Raw genomic sequence first — 22,236 nt, 5'->3', positions numbered from 1 at the left:
GATAGAGTGATGATTTAGGAGATGTGACTGCTGCTGCGGAAGTAAAAAACAATATATCTTCAGTGATCTCTTTTTTTTCCTTTCCTGTCTCACATATTTTCTGCATCTTACATATTAATTGGCCATGAACGTTAAAACTAACTGTAGCTAAAAAATACATTTTACTGACTCCAATTCTCATGCTGTTGCTTTTGAGTACAGCATTAAAAGTTTTTCACTCTGGTTTCGCTGCGTTGTGTCTCAGGACTACCAGGAGGAGATCACTGTGGCTGAGGAGAACAAGCTGCAGCTGCACTTGTTGGGAGAGCGCCTGGCTAGAGCCAGTCACAAGAGCAAAGCAGCTGAAATTGAACAAAAACTCAACAAAGTCAGCGACCGCTGGCAGCACCTCCTGGATCTCATTGGAGCCAGGTGAAGGGACACACATTCACATCTGACTAGCTCAAATAGTCCTCTGATTTGTCCAGTACATACAGAATAAAACACAAAACCATTGCTGTTTTCATTACTTTTTAGAGAATGTTGAATTAGATTTTACTGACAGAGTTGTATGAATAATGTTAAAGAGTGAAGAAGCTGAGAGAAACTCTGGTGGCCGTGCAGCAGCTGGATAAGAACATGAGCAGCCTTCGGTCCTGGCTGGCCCACATCGAGACCGAGCTGTCCAAACCCATCGCCTACGACTGCTGTGACTTCCAGGAGATTCAGAGAAAGCTCGATCTGCAGCAGGTAACATAATGTACACTACAGTACATAGATGTACACTGAATTGCTGAAAAATTTTTTTTTTTTTTTTTTGTATTTACACCTATTTTTCACAAGTTGAAATAAAAGATCTAAGAATTCTTCTGTACACACAAAAAGGCTTATTTCTAAAAAAAATATTGTGCACACATTGTTAAAATCCACCCGAGTGAGCACTTTCCTTTGCCAAGATAGTCAATCCCCCTGACAGAGGGGGCATATCAAGATGTCTAAAAAATGTGCAGTTTACTTAAATGGGCCAGCTAAAATAAGAACGCTTTTTACGAATAGCATATATTTCTGTGGTCCTTTAACCCTTTGAAACCTTTGCAAACTGGCTTTTTCTTTGAAAAATGACCCTAAAATTAGCAAGAAATTACTAAATATTAAAAGTATATTACTGGAAAATTAGCAATAATAAATAAATAAATGCAAAAGTAAAGAAACAAAATAACTTCAAGTATTTTGCCTAAAACTGTTTAAAAATTATAAATATTTTTAAAAAATGTTTAAATATATGATAATCTTTTCTCACCACTCAGGAGCTTCAGCGTGACATTGAGAAGCACAGTACAGGAGTGGCGTCTGTACTGAATCTCTGCGAGGTTCTCCTGCACGACTGTGACGCTTGCGCAACTGATGCAGAGTGCGACTCCATCCAGCAGGCGACTCGTAGCCTTGATCGCCGCTGGAGGAGCATCTGTGCCTTGTCTATGGAGAGGAGACTCAAGTAAGATGTCAGATGTTGGATGAAAACAAAAATATAGTATGGATTGAAAACAGGTAGTAGTTATGTAAATATTGCGTTTTCCCAACCACACCTTCACTAGTGTTTCCCTCTGTTAGGATTGAGGAGACGTGGCGTTTGTGGCAGAAATTCCTAGATGACTTTGCACGATTTGAGGAGTGGCTGGCCACTTCAGAGAAGACTGCTGCTCTGCCCAACTCCTCTGGTGTACTTTACACTGTAGCCAAGGAGGAACTTAAGAAATTTGAGGTATTTCAAAACTATTCTGTGTAAACTATAAAAAAACGGAGACAGGACACATGACAAATTCCTTTTTTCTTGACCCAGTGGGATGGTGCTTTTCATTAGAAACATATTAATATGATTATATGTTTCTGTAGGCCTTTCAGAGACAAGTCCATGAAAGCCTAACCCAGCTGGAGTTAATCAATAAGCAATATCGCCGCCTGGCCAGAGAAAACCGCACTGACTCTTCCTGTCGTCTGAGGGAGATGGCTCAAGATGCCAATCAGCGATGGGACAACCTGCAGAAGAGGGTGGCATCCATCCTCCGCAGGCTTAAGGTACACACATCATACATTCATGTTGTTCTTTTAGTGAAATCAAAGTTTCCACACACTTAACTGAATTTTTGTTACACAGTAGCATGTGTGTGTTCTGCCTGTGTGTTTAATTCTATGTTTAATCAATGACTAACAATACTTAGTTTACACTGCATACATTATACATCACTAGTCTATTACTGCAAAATCTGTAAAAAGTTGTTACAGGTTAGTAAAAGTTGATATTACAAAAAAATATAAACTCAGTATACCGATTGCCTTGAAAAAGGAAATTAAATCTAAGTAGTCTTAATCTATGTTGACATAAGTATACATAAATACATATTGTTATCAGCACTAATACAGTACCCTTCAAGTAATACCATTTTCTTGCGACTGCATTCAATACCCATCATTTGAATGGAATCATTCAGTTGTGTTAAATACCATCAGAAGTTGAGCCATTTCCACAGGGAGCCATTTTTGGTGGCATCTAGACATGTCGAACTGCCAAAAACAACAAATACACAGTGCTTGACTTCACCGTCTGGGTTGTAGCTGCTGGTGTTGTGGGCCAATCACATGTTGCATTCAACCAAAGACTGATGGTGATAACTGGCTTTGTACAAAACCATATAAGTAGTCATATTTTGTAGATCTGGGTACAGAAAAGATTAAATGAAGGTATCATCTGAATGAAGAAGTTTCAACAGTACTTGGTATTTGGGTTATGTTGGTCAGTACTTTGAAAGTATTGAGTACTGATACCCAGCTCTACTGAAGAGTTATGTTTTGTAGGCAATCAGTTTCCTAGATTTAATTTTAAAGATCAGCTTGTCAGATTTTACAGTATATATAACAAGTGTAGATCATTCTAACAGCAGCATCTCTTTGTCAAATGTGCAGCACTTTATTAGTCAGAGAGAGGAGTTTGAGACGGCCAGAGACGGCATCCTGGTGTGGCTGACAGAGATGGACCTGCAGCTGACCAACATCGAACACTTCTCTGAGTGTGACATTCAGGCCAAGATCAAACAACTCAGGGTAGGTTTGTCACAGTGGAGCAGAAAAATATTTCAAAAGCATGACTACACTTTTATTTTATATGTATTGACCAGTAGATGTGCATGTATATATGGTTCAAGATTTATTGTAGCTTTATAATTCCTGAGGATTTTTGCATTTGAGAATGTCTTGCACACTTAATATTTTTCATTTTATTTCTATAGCAGACTAAGTGAGCAAAAAAACATGTTCAGTTTTGATTCATTTCAAAAGTGACAATCTCTTTGAATGATCTTACTATAATGTAGAAGGCCTGAATATGAATTGAGAAAGAATTTGTGATGTTACATTTTTGACATGTTTTAAAAACTATGAAGCCCTGTTGTTTCATATATTCTGATATTTCTGATTGTGATGAGCAGCTAGACTAACTGATATTGCTAAGATGACCATCTCACAAGTCATACTGAACATTGAAATTATTAAATCAAATCAGTAAATTAACATCTTGGAACAGTTGTCTATTTGTAAATTGAGACTTTGAAAGAGTCTTGTGTTTAGCAGGAAAAACACAAGTAATGCATTTTTGTTTATCTGTGCTCTTCCTCCTTCGTTCCCACAGTCATTCCAGCAGGAGATCTCTCTCACGACAGCCAAGATCGAGCACATCTTCCACCAGGGAGAGGCGCTGATAGAGAAGAGTGAGCCTCTGGATGCAGCTGTCATCGAGGAGGAGCTGGAGGAGCTGCAGCGCTACTGCCAGGAAGTGTTTGGCAGAGTGGAGCGCTACTACAAAAAGCTCATCCGGCTTCCTGTAAGAACTGAAACTGAGAATTTTTTTTTTTTTGTCATCCATGATTTCACTATCTATTGTGGCTCAATTCCAAGTGCTCAAATCTGAAGCACAGATTGTAAATGTTGTGTTTTTGCTTTTTCTTTAGCTTGCAGATGACGATACCGAAGTGTCATTCTCGGACCGCGAGCTGGAGCTGGACGAGCCCGGTGATTTGTCCAGCCTCCCATGGGGCGACCGTTTGGGGGATGGCTTCCTGTCACCTCTGCCCTCCTCCGGCCGCTCAGCCTCCCTGGCGGCTCAGCTCCGGACCGAGCGTTCGGGCAGGGACACGCCAGCCAGCGTGGACTCCATTCCTCTTGAGTGGGACCACGACTACGACCTGAGCCGCGGGCTGGAGAGCGCCAGCAGGGCCCTGAGAGAGCAGCAGAGCGAGGAGGGAGACTTCCTCCAGCGACCTGCCTCAGCCTTGTCAGGTTAGTTTCCAAACACATTCTGCTTAAAGTTGAAGTGATAACGGAGACTTTTAAGAAACGTGATTTAGAACAAAAGTGTTTGAGGTATGGCGGCTTTTTTTGAGAAGCAAAAACAGTTAAGTGAGAAGGAAGAGCATCCTTGAATAGGGGGGTTAGTGTCTAGTTGCCACACTTTGTCACAGGTTGCAGGTTGCAAGTCTTTGAGTTTTGATAAGGTCGACCACAGGGGATTTCCCCCTCTAAAATTCTCAGGTTGTTTCACTTGAATAATTATTAATTACTGAATTCTGGATGAAAGGGGTGAAGTATCCAGTATTTCTCAGAGAAGCAAAGATCAGGTAAAAGTCTAAAAAAAAAAAAGTCATGCAATTTGTTTTTTAACAGAATAATAATTTCTCTTCTTCACTGTATAATTCATCATTTTGCAACTCTTTGCATCAGTCCGCTGAAGTCTTCTTGAGTAAAACACTAAATGCCAAACAGTACTTAAGTGCTGTTCTAGCTGACTTTGACCTTTGCCCTCCCCGAAGAGGGGGACATAAGACCGAGAAAACTGGTGGAAAAATAATATCTCAGAAAAATAACATGCAGCCTCAAATTCCAGACAATATCTTATATTGTCTAAAATACATTTAAGGACATTGAGACGTCTAATTGCTTATAATAGATTTTCTAATGCTTGGAACCTCTCTTAAAGGAACAGTTCACCCCAAATATAAAAGATCCTACCTGTAGTGCCAAATGATAGTTTTGATATCGGCCGTAAAGATGTCTGCCGTCTCTCCAGTATAATGGAACTGGATGACACTCGGTTTGTGCCAAAAAAAATGAAAAAATGCATTTGAGAAACTCGACAGCAATGGCTCTTTCATGGAGGAACTATTTTCTGTTTTCCAAACTAGATGCATCTGTCAAATCACAGCATGGAAAGGAGGACGCCATTAATGTTTACATCTTGAGCTATCAGGAGCACAATACTCTTGACCAATGAGTAGATGCAAGCTTCCTTCTGCAGTAGTACAGTCGGCAGGTGTAGTTCGGTAGAAAGAAAATAGTTCCTACATGAAACTGCTTACAACAAGGTGTGCGGATTATCATGAGTAACCAGGTCTGAATTTCTGGAATTTCTGTTTACTTTTTCAAGTGTAGGATCTGTGTTTCAACCAAAGTTTTAGCCATGGAGTCAGTAGTATTTCCTAGTCCTTGAAAAAGTTTATTTTAGATGCTGGATGGGTGAGGTTTGCCACCAAACATTGTAAACACATTGTGTTTCCCTGTGACTGATAACTTGCAAACTCCATCCATCTGGTGCATCAAACGAGGTTAAAACAACAGATAAGTTTAATTAGATCATGGAGTCAAACAGTGTAATGCCCACTGCTGAATGTGTGTACTGTACAATGTTTCTTCCAGATGTAGTGATCCCAGAGAGCCCAGAGGCCTATGTTAAACTTACAGAAAAAACACTGAGGTCCTCCACTGGTAGGCAACAGACCCCAGCATGCCACAAGTGTTTGGGGCCAGAAATAACAGCTGCACACTGAGTGATACTTTACCACACTGATAGCCTATTCACTGGCTTGGACTTTGATTTGTGTTGATTTCCTCTCTTATACACACTTTGGGCACACATGGTAACCAATGGCAACACTTCCTAACACTGGGGGATAGGGTCAATTCCATTTTTATTCCTTCAATTCACCGGTTCTGCTTTGGTGTCTAATTTTTATCAGAACTGAAATGGAATTCAGCCTAACCCTTCTTTCTAACTGGCTTTCTTACTTTTGTTTGCAGTGCGCTCTGTAGCTAACCTCTTTAGATTTTTTTTTTGATGTGCTATTTGTGTTTCAGAAAAGCATGATGTTTTACTGTCACAGTAAACAAGTCTGAACTTCTTGCTGCAGATTTGTTTGAAGTAAAATAAATTTGTCAAAGGCTCCGTTCACACAGAGGCACATACCATGAATTTAAAAAAAATGCTTTTAAACTCTGTATTTCAAATGAAGAATGTAACTCTCATTAAAAGCAGAACAGGAGAGCGCTGTCATGAGTGTGTGAGGTGTTAAACAGTAAACTGCAACAGGCACCATGAGTGACAAGGGTCTGGAAACCAACCTGCATTCCTGCCTACTTCTTTCAAGTCATTATTTGCTCTCCTCGTCTTGTGTTTCTGTCTGAACGGGGCCTTATCTCTTCTTGGGTTTCACGTTTCCATTATTAGCAAATATTTGGTCATAATCTGTTCATGTTGTGTCTACAGGAGACGTTCCCTCAACTGACTCACATATTCACCCTCTGGATCCCAGCCGCTACCTCCTGCAACAAACAGACAGCAGCCGCAGTCGCACACCCACGAGCACAGAGCAGGATGCCTCGTATTTGGGATATGTATGTGTTACTCTAAACAAGGCTCTCAATAAAATGTTTATTTTGCAGCAAACTGTACATCAAGTGATAATTAATTCTATTATTTGTCGATTTATGTAATCTAACAATCACCACATTGTTATAAGACTAGAAAATGTATGTTTTTAAATAATGTCCAGTCATATTTTGTTACATCACTACCAGCCAGTGACATTACTTTTACATTTTGATTAGGACTTACATTATTAACAAAGTCTTTGTCGTGAGGTTGAATTCTATGTCCTACCCTGAAATATGTAACTTTATCTGCTTCCACTGATTACACTTTACAAAACAGTGCCTGCAGCCTAACATATGTCCATTGTGTAGATGCGGCTGCTGGGTGAGTGTCGGGGCAGTATTGACACAGTGAAGAGGATGGGCGTTGAGCTGAAGGAGGAGGATGACACGGTGTCTGGGCTCGCAGATCCCAGCAGCTCAGAGTCCCAAACATCAGGTAATACTTAACCCGAGCACAGGAGTTAACAAGCTTCAGCTCTTTAACCTCTCTCCAGTGGCTCCCTGTGGCTTTCATTTATCATTGTTGTACGTCTAAAGTGACTTTTAAATTATTCAACTGTAAACATATGTAGCCTATACACTGAATAAAACACATATTTAACATCTGTCAACTAAAATGTGCCTCATATGTCTACAGCCTGATGCCTTTTCCCTCTAAATTTGGCCAGATCTCAATAGTGGTGGCTAGGCTTAAGTCTTGCAAGATCTGTTAGTATTGTTGATAGGTTTTTTTAGAATAAATAGGCTTTGTTACCATCATTATAAGGCTCAAATATACATTATTATTATTACTTTCTGGTCAAATATGTCTCTTTTGATAGAAAATTTCAACCCCTGACCCAGCCTTGCATGCATTCATCCTACATAACCATATATTTAAATAAATGTATATAAAATGCAAAGGTTGAGATGTGTAAATGGTGCAGAGCTTTCGTCCAGTGGGATACAACTCTGGTAAAATCACCTTACATAATATCCTTTTTTCCACATCCTGTGATCTAGGAGTGATAGAGCGCTGGGAGCTCCTGCAGGCTCAGGACCTCAGCAAAGAGATGCGCACAAAGCAGAACCAGCAGCAGTGGCAGCAGCTGAACTCCGACCTGAACAAAGTTTGGACTTGGCTGGGAGAGACGGAGGAAGAGCTGGAGCAGCAGCGGAGGCTGGACCTCAGCACGGACATCCAGACGATAGAGCAGCGCATCAAAAAGCTCAAGGTAGTGTTGTTTTCTTTTTGGTAATAACTTTTTTTTATCTTTTAAATATTTTGTCGTTTTTCTTTTAAATATTTATAATTTTGTATGTCACTCTTTTTTTCTGTCAAAGCATAAACATATCTAAATGTTGTAAGTCTGCAGAAATAATTTGCAATGAAGTATACAAAACAAAGCTCAACATGCTTGCTGACATGGGTGAAGTCCTCACAAAATTTCCAATTTTCCCACTTATTATTTCCAACAGGTTTGTTCAGATAGAATCAAAAGGGGATTAAAAATCATTTACCGTCTCCTCCTGTATCTCTATGGTGATAATTGTTGCTACAATTGACTATCTCAACTTCATGCCTGAAGTCATTTGGGCTGACACGCTTGAGACCAAGTCCTTTTGTTGGCTTTTTGTTTAATTGTGTTGCATCCTTTGCACGTTGCTCTGGATGACTGCGTTCATTAAAAAAAACGTTCGTTTGCAGGAGCTGCAGAAGGCATACGACAAACGCAAGGCCATTGTACTTTCCATCAACCTGTGCAGTGCTGAGTTTATGCAGTCAGACACGGAGGAGTCCCGAGAGCTGCAGGCCAAACTGAAAGACATGAACAACCACTGGGACAAACTGGGAAGCTCACTGGAGGAGTGGAGGTCTTCGTTACAGGAAGCTCTTATGCAATGTCAAGTAAGTGGCTTTAAGGCAGGGCGCAGTTATTCTGAACGTCTATACGAGACTGTTTCACTGAGCTGTAATAATGCATCCAGCTGACTCTCTGCTTTCCTGATCCACGTCTGACTGACAGGACTTCCATGAGATGAGCCACGGTCTGCTGCTCTGGTTGGAAAACATCGACCGCAGAAGGAACGAGGTGGTTCCCATCGACCCCATCCAAGACAGCGACACGCTCCACGAGCATCATAAAACACTTACGGTACAGAGCTATAATCTATACAGTGCACATAAAAACCTTTGTGGCTTCTTATCCCACACCTACAATATCTTTACTTTCTTCTTTTTTCTTGTTACCCATTATTGGCCAGTAATTGATAATATCTCAATAATCTTAATCGATAATATAGTTGTCTATATAACAAATTGTTACATTCAAAGCTGTAAAACAATTATGACATAATGGGGGTTACTCTTTAAATCCACCATTGGATAATGTATAAAAAAACAGCATATTTGACCAAAACGTAAGTGTTAATATACAAGTTTTTTGCTTTTTCACAAAAACACATCAAGCAGAGATGAAATGCAGCCCTTCTGAATAACTACATTTTTCAGTGGCTGGCAGGTGTATTCACGTGTTTCAAGCAGAAAGAAACTATTACAAAAGTCAGCATGTCACAGGAGTCACAGGACTGCTTTTACTGATAAGCTGTCGGTATTTTCTGGCTGCATGTTACCACCGAACTATGCCAGACTTTTAGTTTTGCGGAACTTTGACAATGCCGCAGCTTTCCATAGACGTTGCATGAATGCTCACTACAGGCTGCACCTCACCACCTCTTGGTGTGTTTTTTGGAGTTAACTTATTATTATGATTGCACAGTGAAATGGCCATAGAATAATGCACACTTTACAGCACAAAGGAAGTGCAAAGTAACTGTGGAAAACAAAATTCAGTGTGTCCTGTGGTGCTAGTTGTTATTAGGCTCTGAGGAAAATGGAAAATGGTTCAGTTGCCTTTGCAACCGTAGCGCTAACAATAACACCACTTGGAAATGCTGGGGGGAAATGTTAAAAAATTGCTTGCTTCCAATTTAATTTCATTCAAGGTCATAGTTTTTAACAGTAAAAAAAAATTACATCCTGATTAAACACTATAGACCAAAGTACCCTAATTTAAATACAAGAGAAAAACACTAAATACAACTACAGTTCTCGGTTGATGAAGATTCTCTGGTACTTAAGAGAGCTATATCATAGGCAACTGGACTTGCTTGTGTTTCTTGAAGGCATTTCACCTCTCATGAACCCTTACAGAGTCATTGAGCTCGCATGTGAGATCCAAGTTTCAGAGAGTGAAGTCAACATAGAATCTTAGTTCTGCTGTTGATTTACAATTTATGTCGCAAAATTTCTAATCCCCACAGCAAATCCGCCAGGAGCTGCTGGACTCCCAGCTCAAAGTGGCCTCGCTACAAGACATGTCCCTCCAGTTGCTGGTCAACTCTCAGGGCAGTGACTGCCTGGAGGCCAAAGAGAAGGTCCATGTTATTGGGAACCGCCTCAAACTGCTGCTAAAGGAAGTGACCCGAGACCTCAGAGAGCTGGCCAAGATTCTGGACATCACAAGCAGTCAACAGGTAGATCTGCACTTACTGTAAACCTATACTGTTTTAGGACTTTAAAGACTTTTTTACTTAGTTTGTTTTAATATAAATGTTTTGATATTAACTTTTAAAACAGAGGACTTCAGCTTTTGTCAGGGGGGCAGATATTTTTGTTGGAACACCATATCTGGTCTACTTGCCTATCACTGTCTGATATTTCATGTATCTCTTTCTTTTTCTCTTTTCATGTAAATGTTCCTCTTTGTCAGGATTTGTCATCCTGGTCGTCTGCTGATGACCTGGACACGTCCGGCTCCCTCAGTCCTGTATCAGGAAGGAGTACACCAAGTCGACGACGATCGGTAACGTACACGTCTACCTGTACATGCTGCTCTGTGAGAAGCCAGGTGTTCAGTTACCCCTCCGAGACAGTGCATACAGTAACTTGTGCCCCGAATGCCCCGTTGAAGGCCATAATCACCCCCGCCATCCCAAGATCTCTCCTCACACCTCTTTACACCTCCACAACCTGCTTTACACTCCCTCCCTCTGAATTCTGAACTTTTTTCCAGCCTTTTACTCTTCTTGCATGTTGTGTATTCTTAGAGCAAATACCTGCCAGAGAGCTGGGGAATCCTTTCTTTCTAACTTCTTTTATTTCCTTCTTTTTTTCTTGGGTGACTTTTTCAGTTCTGCCCTAGCTGTCATTTTTTTCTCTTCCAGTATTTCCAGACTAAAAACCTTCCTACAAATCTTTTTCTCCCAATAGACTTTCCTCTAATTTCTTCTCACTCTAGTTTGATCCCTGTAGTGTTATTGTCAGGAATACTGGCTATTATAAAACTGCTAAATGTGCAATAAAAGTGTAAAAACTGGGGTTTTATAATGCAGAAAGCATGATATCATATTTTTTCACACTGTAGGCTGAGAAAGCAGAATTCTATGCATCAGTTTTGATTCAAAATGTATCTAAATATCAGTCCAAATAAGCATGTCTGCTTATATTATGTGTATGTTACTAAATGTCACTGTTATCAAAAAAACAAAATCCATCACATTGCATAATTTGTAGCTTCCTATTTGCAGTTTGTTGCACTCACAAGCCGAAGCACTTCAAAGTAGTCGTGCACTTTGAAAAGCCAGATTCCTTGTTTTATTATCACGGGTTACAAAATCGACCTTCACACATGATTTTGTTGCTGCTCTTCTTTCATTTTGGGATTTTCTTTTCATCGGTAGCTTTGTCTTGATTTGCCTGGACTGAAACATACTTTCTTTCTTTTACCTCCCCCTCCCCCTGTTCATTGCAAACAGCAACGGGGCAAATGTAGTCTGTCACAGCCTGGACCCTCTGTGAGCAGTCCACACCACAGGTACCTTTCTGTTGGTTTCTAGCACACCCAGAAGATAATGGAACTCATCAGCCCATGATGCACTCGGAGGCCGATTCATGCTTTCTAATCCTCCCCCAACAACAGCTGTTTTTTCAAACAATAACAAATCCCAATTTCAGCTTTTCTTAAAGCTTGTGCCAGATTAGCGGCTCATGATAGTGAATTCCATCATCTTCTGTACGTCTAGACGCTCTGTGTAGGCTCTGTGACGAGGTGCAATGCAGCCCACACATCCTCGATAAAAGAGTTTCACAAGGGATGGTGCAAGGCCTCTTCTCCGCCAATGTCCTCGGCTGCTTAATATCGTTAACCAGAAGGCATTTCTTAACATAAATATTTCTCTATAGCTAACACTCCCTCGCTGTTACTGAACGCACACACACACACCCTTTTTTTCTCAAATTGCCGAGCCAGTAAATGTCTGCAATGAACAATGCAAAGGCTGCAGTTTCTCTTTCTCTCTCGCTCTCTCTCTCTTGTGTGTGTGACATTACTTCTTCTTCTTCTTCTGCTGCTATCTCACCGACTTTCTGCCATCTCCACCCCCCCTCAGTCTGTCATCTGTGAGTCTCAGGTCTCCATTTGTGAAGTGGTAAGGGGCACTTTTGGTGACAACATAGGACCACCTTAATGTTAATCATACATCATTAATATCCATGCATTCCTGAAATCAGGGATCACTTTAATAAAACAAGTTTAGAGATCGCTGCGGGCCTGTTTTTGTCATAATTTAAAGAAGTAAATCACTTGTTTTTTCACAGTAGGTAGGTGTAAACTTCTTTACTATAATTCCCAGTAACTGATTGTGGCTTCCAAACCTTTAGGCTGAAAGAAGACAGTTTTTACTGAGGGTGATGGTGACTGTAAATGTTACAGCAAGAAAGCAAATCAACATATTTCCCAAACTATTCCTTTAAAGGCTAAGTTTGGTGTTTTTCAACCTGTACTCTTATTTTCCCATGTTTTGTGTCTAAGTGACTAATGTCAACAACAACATTTTTAAACTGATCTAGTATTGATGAGCGTGTTGCAGTCGGAAATGGCAAAACATGCTGTTGTAAATACTGGGGGCATTTGTGCACTGTCAATTTACATCCGAGTGTTAATTTTATCCACTGACAGGCTCATTATTATTATTCTAAGTGTCTCACAATTAATGGAGAGGAGCCCAACAAAGATAGACCTTTTTGTGAAAGCGTAAGATCTTTTTTGTTTGGTTCAAAGAAACTCTTAATTCACCCAGTAAGATGTGAAAATATTACATTATTACATTAAATATACACCATAAACGCTAAAACGACTGTTTACCTAAATGGAGTCTAGTGATTTTGACGATGATGATTTTCAAGGCTGTTAAGTTAAACAAAACGGTCTTACTCTTTAACAAAAATATGTTTCTTTGAAGGGATCTTTTCCATAATGTTGACAGACACCATTAAATCTGAGCCTGTCAGTGTCAAAAAGAAACACTTTTAGTGGACATAAATTACTGATGCGAACATGCCTCGAGTGTTTACATCTGATTTTGTTTTGCTACACAATTTTGGAACAGTTTCAAAAATTTTGTTCCCATGAGTTATTTAGACACAAAAACACTGAAAAATACAATTAAGGTTGAAAAAAACCAAACATACCCTTTCAAAAAAGCTTACCTAAACCTTGTCAAAGAAACTTTCTAATTGCTACGCTCTTCTTACCTCGGCATGCTTTGCATTTTTCAACAGGACAAACTTTCAAAAAGTCCTTTAAAAAATGATCAAATTAATAAGCTGATTCTTGCAGCATGCCTGTTGTCTTTTATCCTAACATCCTTTGTAAAGGAATGCAAGCTCGCATATTAAATGTATCTGTTTGATGCAGGATTGTACAGTATGTTTGCTTTTGTGACTGTCTGTGTAACTGTGTTTATCCACCCAGTCTCAGTCAGCATGTAGATCATTGCTTTGAACCATGTTGGTGTCTTTCAAACACAGCATGGTGCCTGTGTCGAGCACTGTCACACAGTTCCTCTGTCGCTGAACTGAGTTCTTATTTGGATTGAAAACTGGTGGACGACACCTAAATAATGAAGCGTATGGAGAGAATATTAGATTACAGAGCAGTTCAAGTGCAGCTTGATTATTGAATTAGACTAATTCAATTTTAGCTATTTTTGCTGAGTTTATTTTTGCAAACAGAAAGGAAAACCACATTTAAGGCTGCTATAATAAATACCTTTGAAATTAGGGATTCAGATGCCAGATAGGATTTTGTTTGTACTTATCGACTGATGTGAATCACTAAACATCAGTCTGTGCTGTGTTGTGAATGCGTGTGTGTTTGAGCAGGTCTCGCAGCGACGCTGGATCCGCTTCCTTCCCTTCTGATTCGGAGACACCTTCAGTCCGTTGGTCCTCGTTTCTGTGGCGCGTCCTCTGGGTCGCGCTGCCGCTCCAGCTCTTCCTGCTCCTGTTAGTGGTCTTTGCCTTCCTGCTGCCAATGACCGAGGAGGACTACTGCGCTCAGTCCAACAACTTTGCTCATTCCTTCTACCCGATGCTCAGCTACACTAATGGACCACCTCCAGTGTAGGCCGGCTGTAAGAGGGTTTCATTTCAGTGTTCTCGCATCATGATGACTTGAATTGGAATCACGTTGGGAGCAAAAATTGACCTTGGTCATCCATTTTTACTGCAGAAAAACAGCTGCCATCTACATTCAGTATCTTCGTGTGTAGCACTAGCATCTCACTATGTTACTCTGTGTAATGCTGTGTCGATTAAGGAGCATCTTTGGTGAAACAAAACTGAAGACACGCACAGTGGACGTTGCTGGATGATTGAACTGAAGATCAAATCAGTGGCGTATACATGTTGTATTTCTCTGAGGAGATCTTTCAGTGGATAGCACCAAAGTTAAATGCTGAAATATAGCCTGTGAATTTGCTTGTAAGTCATTTGTAAAAAACAAACAACAAAAAACATTTAATATATCTTACATTGCAATTATTTTTTTACCTGTATTTTGGCATGCAGTTCTTTTATTTACTTACATCCGTCATTGTGTCTGTGGGAAACGGTCCGTTTTTAACTTGAATTACATCGATTCGTGTGAGATTCATTTTAAGCCAAGTCATGTGTTTTTATTATCAAAGCCAGAAACATTTCAAGAGTTTAACCTTCAACATCCCATGGTCTTTATACATTTTGCTGTTTTATTTTTTAAACGAAATATAAAATACGACTTTATGATTGAGAACTATGACATATAGAACTATTGTATATTTTGTATGACTGTCAGTTCAGTATCAAATGTATAACAGTCCAGGATTATTATGGATTATGTGTATATAATAGTTCAAAATTAATATGAGAAATGTATGTATATGCGACCATCAAAAACAATGAATGCCAAATCCTCATGTTGATATTTGTCTTTTTATTTGATTTTTTTAATGTGATTTTACATTTCTACTGTTTTTTTAGTGCATCATTGGTGAATCATATTTATACTGAGCTTTCCCTGAAAACGCAAACAGGAAAACACAGTGTTTGATACATTATTTGATTCTGTGTAAGGTTTATTTTCACATACTTTTTAGACCAACATATAACATTTACAGTTTAAGTGCAGTTTGGCATATGCATAATGTCTGAATTTATGCTTCATGAAGGGAAACTGCAGACCTGGAGGTAGAAAGATTCAAGGATGAGCTGTTAGGAAGGTCCTGGATTTGGGGGAGAGGATGCCTCTGGTGAGTAGGACAGAGCCAGGGCATGTTAACATGATGATGAAGGTGGTGATGGTGATGATGAGAGTGAAGAACAGTCTCCAGTAATTTGATGATTTCACAGTTTGGAAGAGCCGGGGCGGTGACATCCAGACCCAACATCTGGGAAACAACCATCCTGAAATCTAACAACTAACAATAAAGAGAAAAAAAAGAAAATCAGTTTGATCTTTTAAAGGCATAATCTGTAATTTAAAGGAAGGCTTTGTTGCATTTGTGAAGAGAACTTTTTCTCATATGCCTCCACGGTAAATGAGGAATCAAAAAACTGATACAATTCTTGATGAATTTAAGTCATAGGATGTCCTGTTGGAAAACACTCACACAACTCGTGCAGTATAATCCAGGTCTCATTTATCCAGTCGTATGCTCAGTACTTCCCAAACAGACAGCCTTTGGACCTTAAGACGGGGAACTTAACTAAAAGTGAAACTCCTCAAAGCCAGGCTCCATTCACAAAATTTTACCTCATTGAACACAGGAACTTGGTCTACTGCTGCCTCAGTCACTCACTTTGTTTGTGTAGTTTTACTTTGTTGAATCCGAACCAAAGTCGCACACAAAGTAATTGATCCTGGCAGCTGTAGACCAGCAGCTTTCATGTTCAGGGACTTAAAATCACTGTTTTGTTAATGCACTCTGGCGTTATCCAGAGCATTTTAGTTCAGTTCCCCATCTGTCTGGCTGGAAAATACTGACAATATGGATAAATGAGACTCAGATTTAACTACACAAGTCGTGTGAAAGTTTGTAAACTGATTTTTTTTACATAGTTAGAGGAAACACTCGAGGTGAGCAGGGTGAAAACTGTAGCTAACACTGTAGTAACAAATAATATAAGCATTATGTAGTTAAATTTATACTAATTTGCATCCATTTATACAAACAAAAATCTGAAAATTTGATTTGTTCATAATTGTTTCATTGTGTTTTTACGAAAGGAATTTAGGATATCTTTTCTCATCACTCCCTGAATCAGAAAATACTGTCAACAACCATTAAAAAAATAAACTTTTTAAGAATAAAATATTTTATAAATCAGGCTATGAATAAACCCCTTTGTAAAAACTTTCAGAATATAGATAAGAATAAAACTTTTTGTATATATTAGTGCTACTGAAGAGGAGATTTGTACTTCAGAGTATGAGAAAAAAACTAATTTAAAGAAAAAGGCCTTTAAAGATATTGTATTGTAAAATTTCAGTCAACCAAAGATAAGAAACTACAGATGAAAAGGGTAAAAATTATAACTCATAAATATCGCCATAAAACTCAAGACAATTATTTTCTGTATCACAAGTTTTCTGGAATTTAAAGTTCAAGTATGAAAATGAAGCATTTTTTAATTAAATATGCACTAAATATGCACTTTTTTTGCATAAAATTTCAGAATAAAAATCTGAACTAAAATAAACACTTTAATGTGTATTTTATATGTTTTTTCCCACTAGTCTGAAAGATGAAATGTTTTAGATGCAAAATAGCCCAAAATCTCAAAATTGACCAGTGCACGTTCATGAAGAATTTTCTGTTTTTGGATTTTAGTTTACTGTGGAAGCATGCAAGAAAAACAAAGATTTCTTTAGAAAATCAGTGTAACACTGGGTGAGTAGTTGATAAGCAAATGGAGTATTCATATTCATCTTTCTGTGTCCAGATGTTACAGCACAAAGCTTTTTCATTTTCACAGTTCCCTCACCTCTCTCTCCTGGTCAGACAGCTGAGCCAGGCTCTGTCTGAGGGCGCTGAGTTGCTGCTGGTCCTCTCTGGTCCTCTTCTCTTGGCTCTGCAGGTCGGAGCTCACCGTGTTCAGCTTCTTCTCCACCTTGGCCTTCCCCTCCACCAGCCGATCCAGCCTCTTTTTCTGCTCCTGCACGGTCTGACTCTGTTCCATCACTTTCAACTTGGCACGTCAGACACAGGTGTTCAACCAAGTTATTCAGTTGCTCTTGAATACTCTGATACTCAACTATATACTAATTTTTCAGAAGAAGTCTGCTTTACATAATTTATACAGTTACGAAGCATTTCTCCTTTCATGCACACACATATAAACATAAACACGTGATAAATTACGAGGTGAAAAGTCCTCTAGATTTAATTTTTGGAGCCTGAACCCGTCTCCCCTCTACCTTGAGCTCACTGGTGTGGGACAGCTGGGCCTTGAGCTCAGTGTTGGACAGCCTGGCAGCCTTCAGCTCGCCTTGGAGACACTCCAGTTTTTTCTGCAGCCTCCTGGCCTCCAGATGAGCATCATCTCGCTCCACAGCCAACGCTGATCGACTCCTCTTCTCCTCCTCCAGCTCCGACACCTTCTTCCTCAGGAGCTGGATGTGGAGACCTTTGCTCTCTAGTTGGTCTTTTTGTGACTTAAACTGTTGAGGGGAAAGAAAATAGTCTGATTATTGGTGTATCACTGGTCATGCAAACACAACAACTGATGCATTTGTGCATTTAAACTTTTCATAAGTACTAGAATAAAAAAATGGGATCTGCACACTTTTAGCAGATTGTCATTGGTTATTTAACAGCATTTGTAATATTTAAAGATAATAAAACTGGCAGCAATTTGACTCCAAATGCCAAGAACACTATTTGTGTAGCCCACCTTTCGCTGCAGGCTGTAGGTGAGACTTTTGCTCTCCACCAGAGCAGTTGTCTCTTGTTTAACAAGCTGCTCTGCACGAGACAGGATGAGTTTCAGCCTCATGTCGAAGCCTAAATCCACAGCAATACTGTCAACCTTCATAGTCTCAGACAGCTGCTCCAGGAACTCTTCATACTGTTAAAAACACGGATGTGTGTGACGGGATAATGCTCTAATTTAAATGCTTTTCTGGAACTTCTGTTTCCTTGACTTTACTCACATGCTGTTTGCTGTGTCTCAGCCCGTCACGATGCACGTCCGCCGTCAGCAGCTCAGTCTCCAGGCCTTGCAGTCTCTCCCTCAGGTCCTGGACTTGCTGCTCTGCAAGCTGAGCCCTCTGCAGGGTACCGTGCTGGAGCTCCGTCTGCTCGCTCAGCTCCTCGGAGACGTGACGCAGCCTCGCCTCCATCTCCGACCAAGACTGCCTCCAACAAATAAAGTAAGGATGCTGGTATTTGTCAGAGAGTAGTAGTCAGAGAGTGCTTATTTAAGACATGGAAACCTGAGATTTATTGTAAATTTAAATGTAAAGAGCAGTGTTTAGAAGCACCCAAATACATTTACTGAAATACTGCACTTAGGTACAATCTTTTGGTACTTGAGTATTTTAATATTTCTTTCCCAAGTGCATATCTTACTACTTTGCAGAGATATATTTAAACTTTTTATGAACATAGAAAATAGGTTTCATGTTACAAAGTATACAAAATGTATAAAACTAACCTTACAACAGCTGGCTTCAATACAAGGTTCCCACGAGTCTTAAAATCCTTTAAAGTTTGGGGATTTTGATTAGAAAAAACAAGGCCCTGACATTTTTTTTTAACTCAACATGGGCCATTTTGCAGTTAGCAAGAAATTAGTAAAAATACAAGAAAATCACCTGAAAATTCATTTGTAAAGAGAGAAAAAAAGGTAAACAAATAAATAAATTAACAATAAAAAAATATAGTTTCCCCTAGCTTTTTTTCTTTTATACCTGGACATTTTTCCCTAGCTTAAAAAAAAATCATGTAAATCTACTCATTTATTTGCAATTTGTGCAAGTTGCTTATTGCCCTTTTCCTCATGTTTTTGAAGAAAATCAATTTGTTCAGGTTTCAAAGGGTTAAATAAAATTAGAACTTTATTGTGAAACCAATGCGTTTGGATTTGGGGGTCTCAAAATAAAGTTGTTTGAAGTGTTGCTGGAGGTTTGACATTTTAAGAGTTAAGAAATCCCTTCCTCACCTTATCCAGTTGCTGTAAAACGTCTTTCTCTGCGGGCAGGACGACGCTCTCGGTCTTCCCCTGCAGCAGACCTGCCACCTTTTTCAGGAACACCTGCAGCTTCTCCTCAGCTGCCTGCGTCTCTCCTTGGCTCGACTGTAGCTTCCTCTCAAGCTCCTCCGCCTGTTTCTCCAAACACAGGGACTCTCGCCGAGCTGCCTCGATGACTCTCTTGCTGGCGTCGAGCCTCTCCATCAGGGTCCCCCTCTCCAGCTCAACACTCCTCCTTCCCACCACCAGTCCGTCCAGCTCCTGAGAGAGGTACAAACACTACACACTGATGTCAAACGTTTAATAAAGGACCATGATCAGGAGGAAAATTCATATATGGTTGTCAGTAGTTTCCATGCAGAACTGAGCTAAGAAACAGAGGCTATGTCCTCTGTATTTTGGGGGTTATTTTGGTGTCATTAACCTGTGGGGAGTATACATTACAGTTATTAATATTATATTAATATTATAAACTTATTCCTTTTTTTTTAAATATATATTTTTTCTTCTATTGGCATTCCTTGTTATAGTATGTGGCAATTGAAAATAATAATAATAATAATAACAATAATAATAATATTAATAATAATATTAATAATATTAATAATAATAATAATAATAATAATAATAATAAAGAACTTTACTTGTATAGCACCTTTCATGTAAGACATGCAGCCCACTGTGCTTTACTACACAGAAATTACATGCACCAAGTGCTGCACATGAAAGACAAAGAAGACATGAAGACATATTAAAACATGTAAAGACATACATTTCCCGGGCTGCTCTCAGTGTTGTCTATAACATCCTGTCCAATTCAGAATAACCCGCTACCATGGAATATTTACAAAATGCTCAGTGATCGAATTTAAGAGGAAATTTTTAATTTCAAAACATACAGTGTTTGTACTTCCAGGAAAAGTTTTTGTTTATCAATCTGTGGAGCTAAAACAATATCTAAACATAAAATGTTTAAAATGTTTCATAAAAACGTGATTTTGATGAGGTAAAAGGATGAAAGGGAGTTTGACAATCACCAGATGTTTACAGGGTTACTGTTTATTTATTTGGTCACTTTATTGTATATATATATATATATATATGTGTGTGTGCTATTTCATCTTTCTCTTTTTTTCTGTAATAATAATCTTAGTAAAATTGTAAATCTTTGATTTTGTGTATGTGGGTGCATACATATATGTTTGATTAATTAGAGTATAGGTTTATCTTAAAATTCAATGACTTATGGAGTAGGGCTGGGATTAAATAAATTTGTACTTATTCTTACTCTTTTTCAAATATTTAAACTAAGTCATCATGTGTTTGATCATTTATTTTGCTTTATGTTTTTAATTGTCTGTAAATATTATTTTGTTTGTCTGTCTGCTTGTTTTTATAATAAATTCTCAATTTCCTTTTTTAAATGTTTAAAATAAATCAAATCAAAAATCAAAAATTGACAGTGGAGCAGCTACAGACGTTACATCCACTGATATAAATTTGAGTTTTAACACTCTAGTTTTGGATTTTGGAGAAAGTTGTTCATGTTTTCTAACATTTTCTGGCTGCCTCAGCGCACAGGAGTAACATGTATGTACAGCCGTAGTTTTCTTATATTTCTAAAGTTGTGTAATTGCCTCTTTGAGTGAGTCGAGAGCTGCTGCACTGCTGGCGGTCTTCCTCCGCTCTCGGTCCAGCTCGGCGACCAGCCTCAGCACCGTCTCCCTGCTGGCTTTACACTCCACCTCACAGGACTTCACACTTTCCTCCAAAACAGCGATTCTCATCTTCAGCCTCTCCCTCTCGTGAGACTGATCCACCTAATAATCCATAAAGAACAAGGAGTTATATTATAATCTGGTGGGATATTTTTACATTTACAGATTAAAACCTGGTTAATAAGATGCCAACATAGGGTACAATTTAGTTCATGTCTAATAATAAATATGTATGATAAAGAGGGGTTAAAATGAATTTCTGTTAATAAAATGTAATTAAATAAAATAAAATTAATTAGCACACAAGATTTGATTAAAAACAGGTAGATAATAACAAACAGGAATTTTGCAGGAGAAGTTAAGAAACCTGAAGTTGCTTATATTTAGTTTTAATTTGTTAATCTATTTAGTTTTTACACACAATTAAAACTGCATGAAATCCAGTTAAATAAAGGAAACATAAAAAAATCCAAACCCAAATTAACATTTTATAGTACCAGTGAGTCAACATTAATGCAACAAAATCTAAGAATTACATGGAACACAATACAAAATGAAAAGAAAAAAAAAAAAATATATATATATATATACACATCAAAAATAACTAAACATCATGAATTAAATGTAATGATAATTCCCTTTTACTTTTTTTAATGATTAAAAACCTCCCCTATAAAATTTACAATCTATTCAAATTCTAACAGTAATTCTCTCCTTTAGATGAAAATATAATATACAACACATAGTTATAATAATCATAAATGGAGCATACACATACACAGAACACCTCAACACAGCTAATACATTAACCACAGCACAGATGTTTTCTTCATGTTAGACTGAAATGAGAATAATGATGGACACGTTTTAATAAACTGCTGTGTTAACATACCTCATCAGAGTTTTCCATAACTTCCATAATTAAAAGTGCTGCAGTGGGACTGAATATACAGTGGAGACTTGTTTCTGTGTTTTAAAAAGTCACCTGGCAACACCAAACACAAACTGCACCAGGCTCCACCAGAGGGGGCGCTGTAGCGGGGAACAGCTGACATTTGGAGACTTTATCTATTCTAAAAAATAAGAATAAATAAATAAATTTAAAACAAATCTTTGGATGCAAATCAAATGCAATGTATATCTTAAAATATCTGACAGGTCAATGAAAAGCATGAAATGACGATAAATATGAATGCGAGAAGCTGATCTAAATCATGGATCTATGACGTA

The 22,236-nt window shown here is 38.6% G+C and overlaps 2 protein-coding genes across 15 annotated transcripts in view; one reads left to right on the top strand and one right to left on the bottom strand.

The window, feature by feature from the left end:
* The window catches only part of syne1b (spectrin repeat containing, nuclear envelope 1b), a 101,101-nt gene extending 86,083 nt beyond the window's left edge, over positions 1 to 15,018 (top strand). For 11 of the 14 annotated variants that reach the window (XM_088087704.1, XM_088087708.1, XM_088087706.1 and 8 more), the window contains 18 exons: positions 245 to 411; positions 567 to 729; positions 1,287 to 1,474; positions 1,591 to 1,741; positions 1,873 to 2,055; positions 2,941 to 3,078; positions 3,662 to 3,853; positions 3,981 to 4,308; positions 5,722 to 5,790; positions 6,569 to 6,696; positions 7,045 to 7,171; positions 7,738 to 7,949; positions 8,423 to 8,623; positions 8,742 to 8,870; positions 10,039 to 10,251; positions 10,488 to 10,580; positions 11,533 to 11,591; positions 13,940 to 15,018. In XM_088087704.1, coding sequence (XP_087943830.1) covers positions 245 to 411; positions 567 to 729; positions 1,287 to 1,474; positions 1,591 to 1,741; positions 1,873 to 2,055; positions 2,941 to 3,078; positions 3,662 to 3,853; positions 3,981 to 4,308; positions 5,722 to 5,790; positions 6,569 to 6,696; positions 7,045 to 7,171; positions 7,738 to 7,949; positions 8,423 to 8,623; positions 8,742 to 8,870; positions 10,039 to 10,251; positions 10,488 to 10,580; positions 11,533 to 11,591; positions 13,940 to 14,183 — 2,985 coding nt within the window. In that variant the 3' untranslated portion in view covers positions 14,184 to 15,018. The remainder of the gene's footprint in view (positions 1 to 244; positions 412 to 566; positions 730 to 1,286; positions 1,475 to 1,590; positions 1,742 to 1,872; positions 2,056 to 2,940; positions 3,079 to 3,661; positions 3,854 to 3,980; positions 4,309 to 5,721; positions 5,791 to 6,568; positions 6,697 to 7,044; positions 7,172 to 7,737; positions 7,950 to 8,422; positions 8,624 to 8,741; positions 8,871 to 10,038; positions 10,252 to 10,487; positions 10,581 to 11,532; positions 11,592 to 13,939) is intronic. The other 3 variants (XM_088087716.1, XM_088087711.1, XM_088087715.1) reach the window with 2 other exon arrangements.
* Positions 15,019 to 15,184: 166 nt separating this feature from the next.
* On the bottom strand, positions 15,185 to 22,031 carry ccdc170 (coiled-coil domain containing 170). Its single transcript, XM_042500234.2, has 8 exons — positions 21,899 to 22,031; positions 20,926 to 21,108; positions 19,259 to 19,549; positions 18,249 to 18,449; positions 17,990 to 18,163; positions 17,514 to 17,756; positions 17,081 to 17,284; positions 15,185 to 15,513 (listed from the first exon to the last, which is right to left on the bottom strand). Exons 1-8 carry the CDS (start codon positions 21,923 to 21,925, stop codon positions 15,250 to 15,252), a joined length of 1,587 nt encoding a protein of 528 aa, XP_042356168.2. The 5' UTR covers positions 21,926 to 22,031; the 3' UTR covers positions 15,185 to 15,249.
* Positions 22,032 to 22,236: the final 205 nt, after the last annotated feature.

Source organism: Plectropomus leopardus, chromosome 14, assembly GCF_026936395.1.
Source record: "Plectropomus leopardus strain MGB_pleo_1.0 chromosome 14, ASM2693639v1, whole genome shotgun sequence".
NCBI lineage: Eukaryota > Metazoa > Chordata > Actinopteri > Perciformes > Serranidae > Plectropomus > Plectropomus leopardus.
This window is presented reverse-complemented; position numbering and strand designations above follow the sequence as displayed.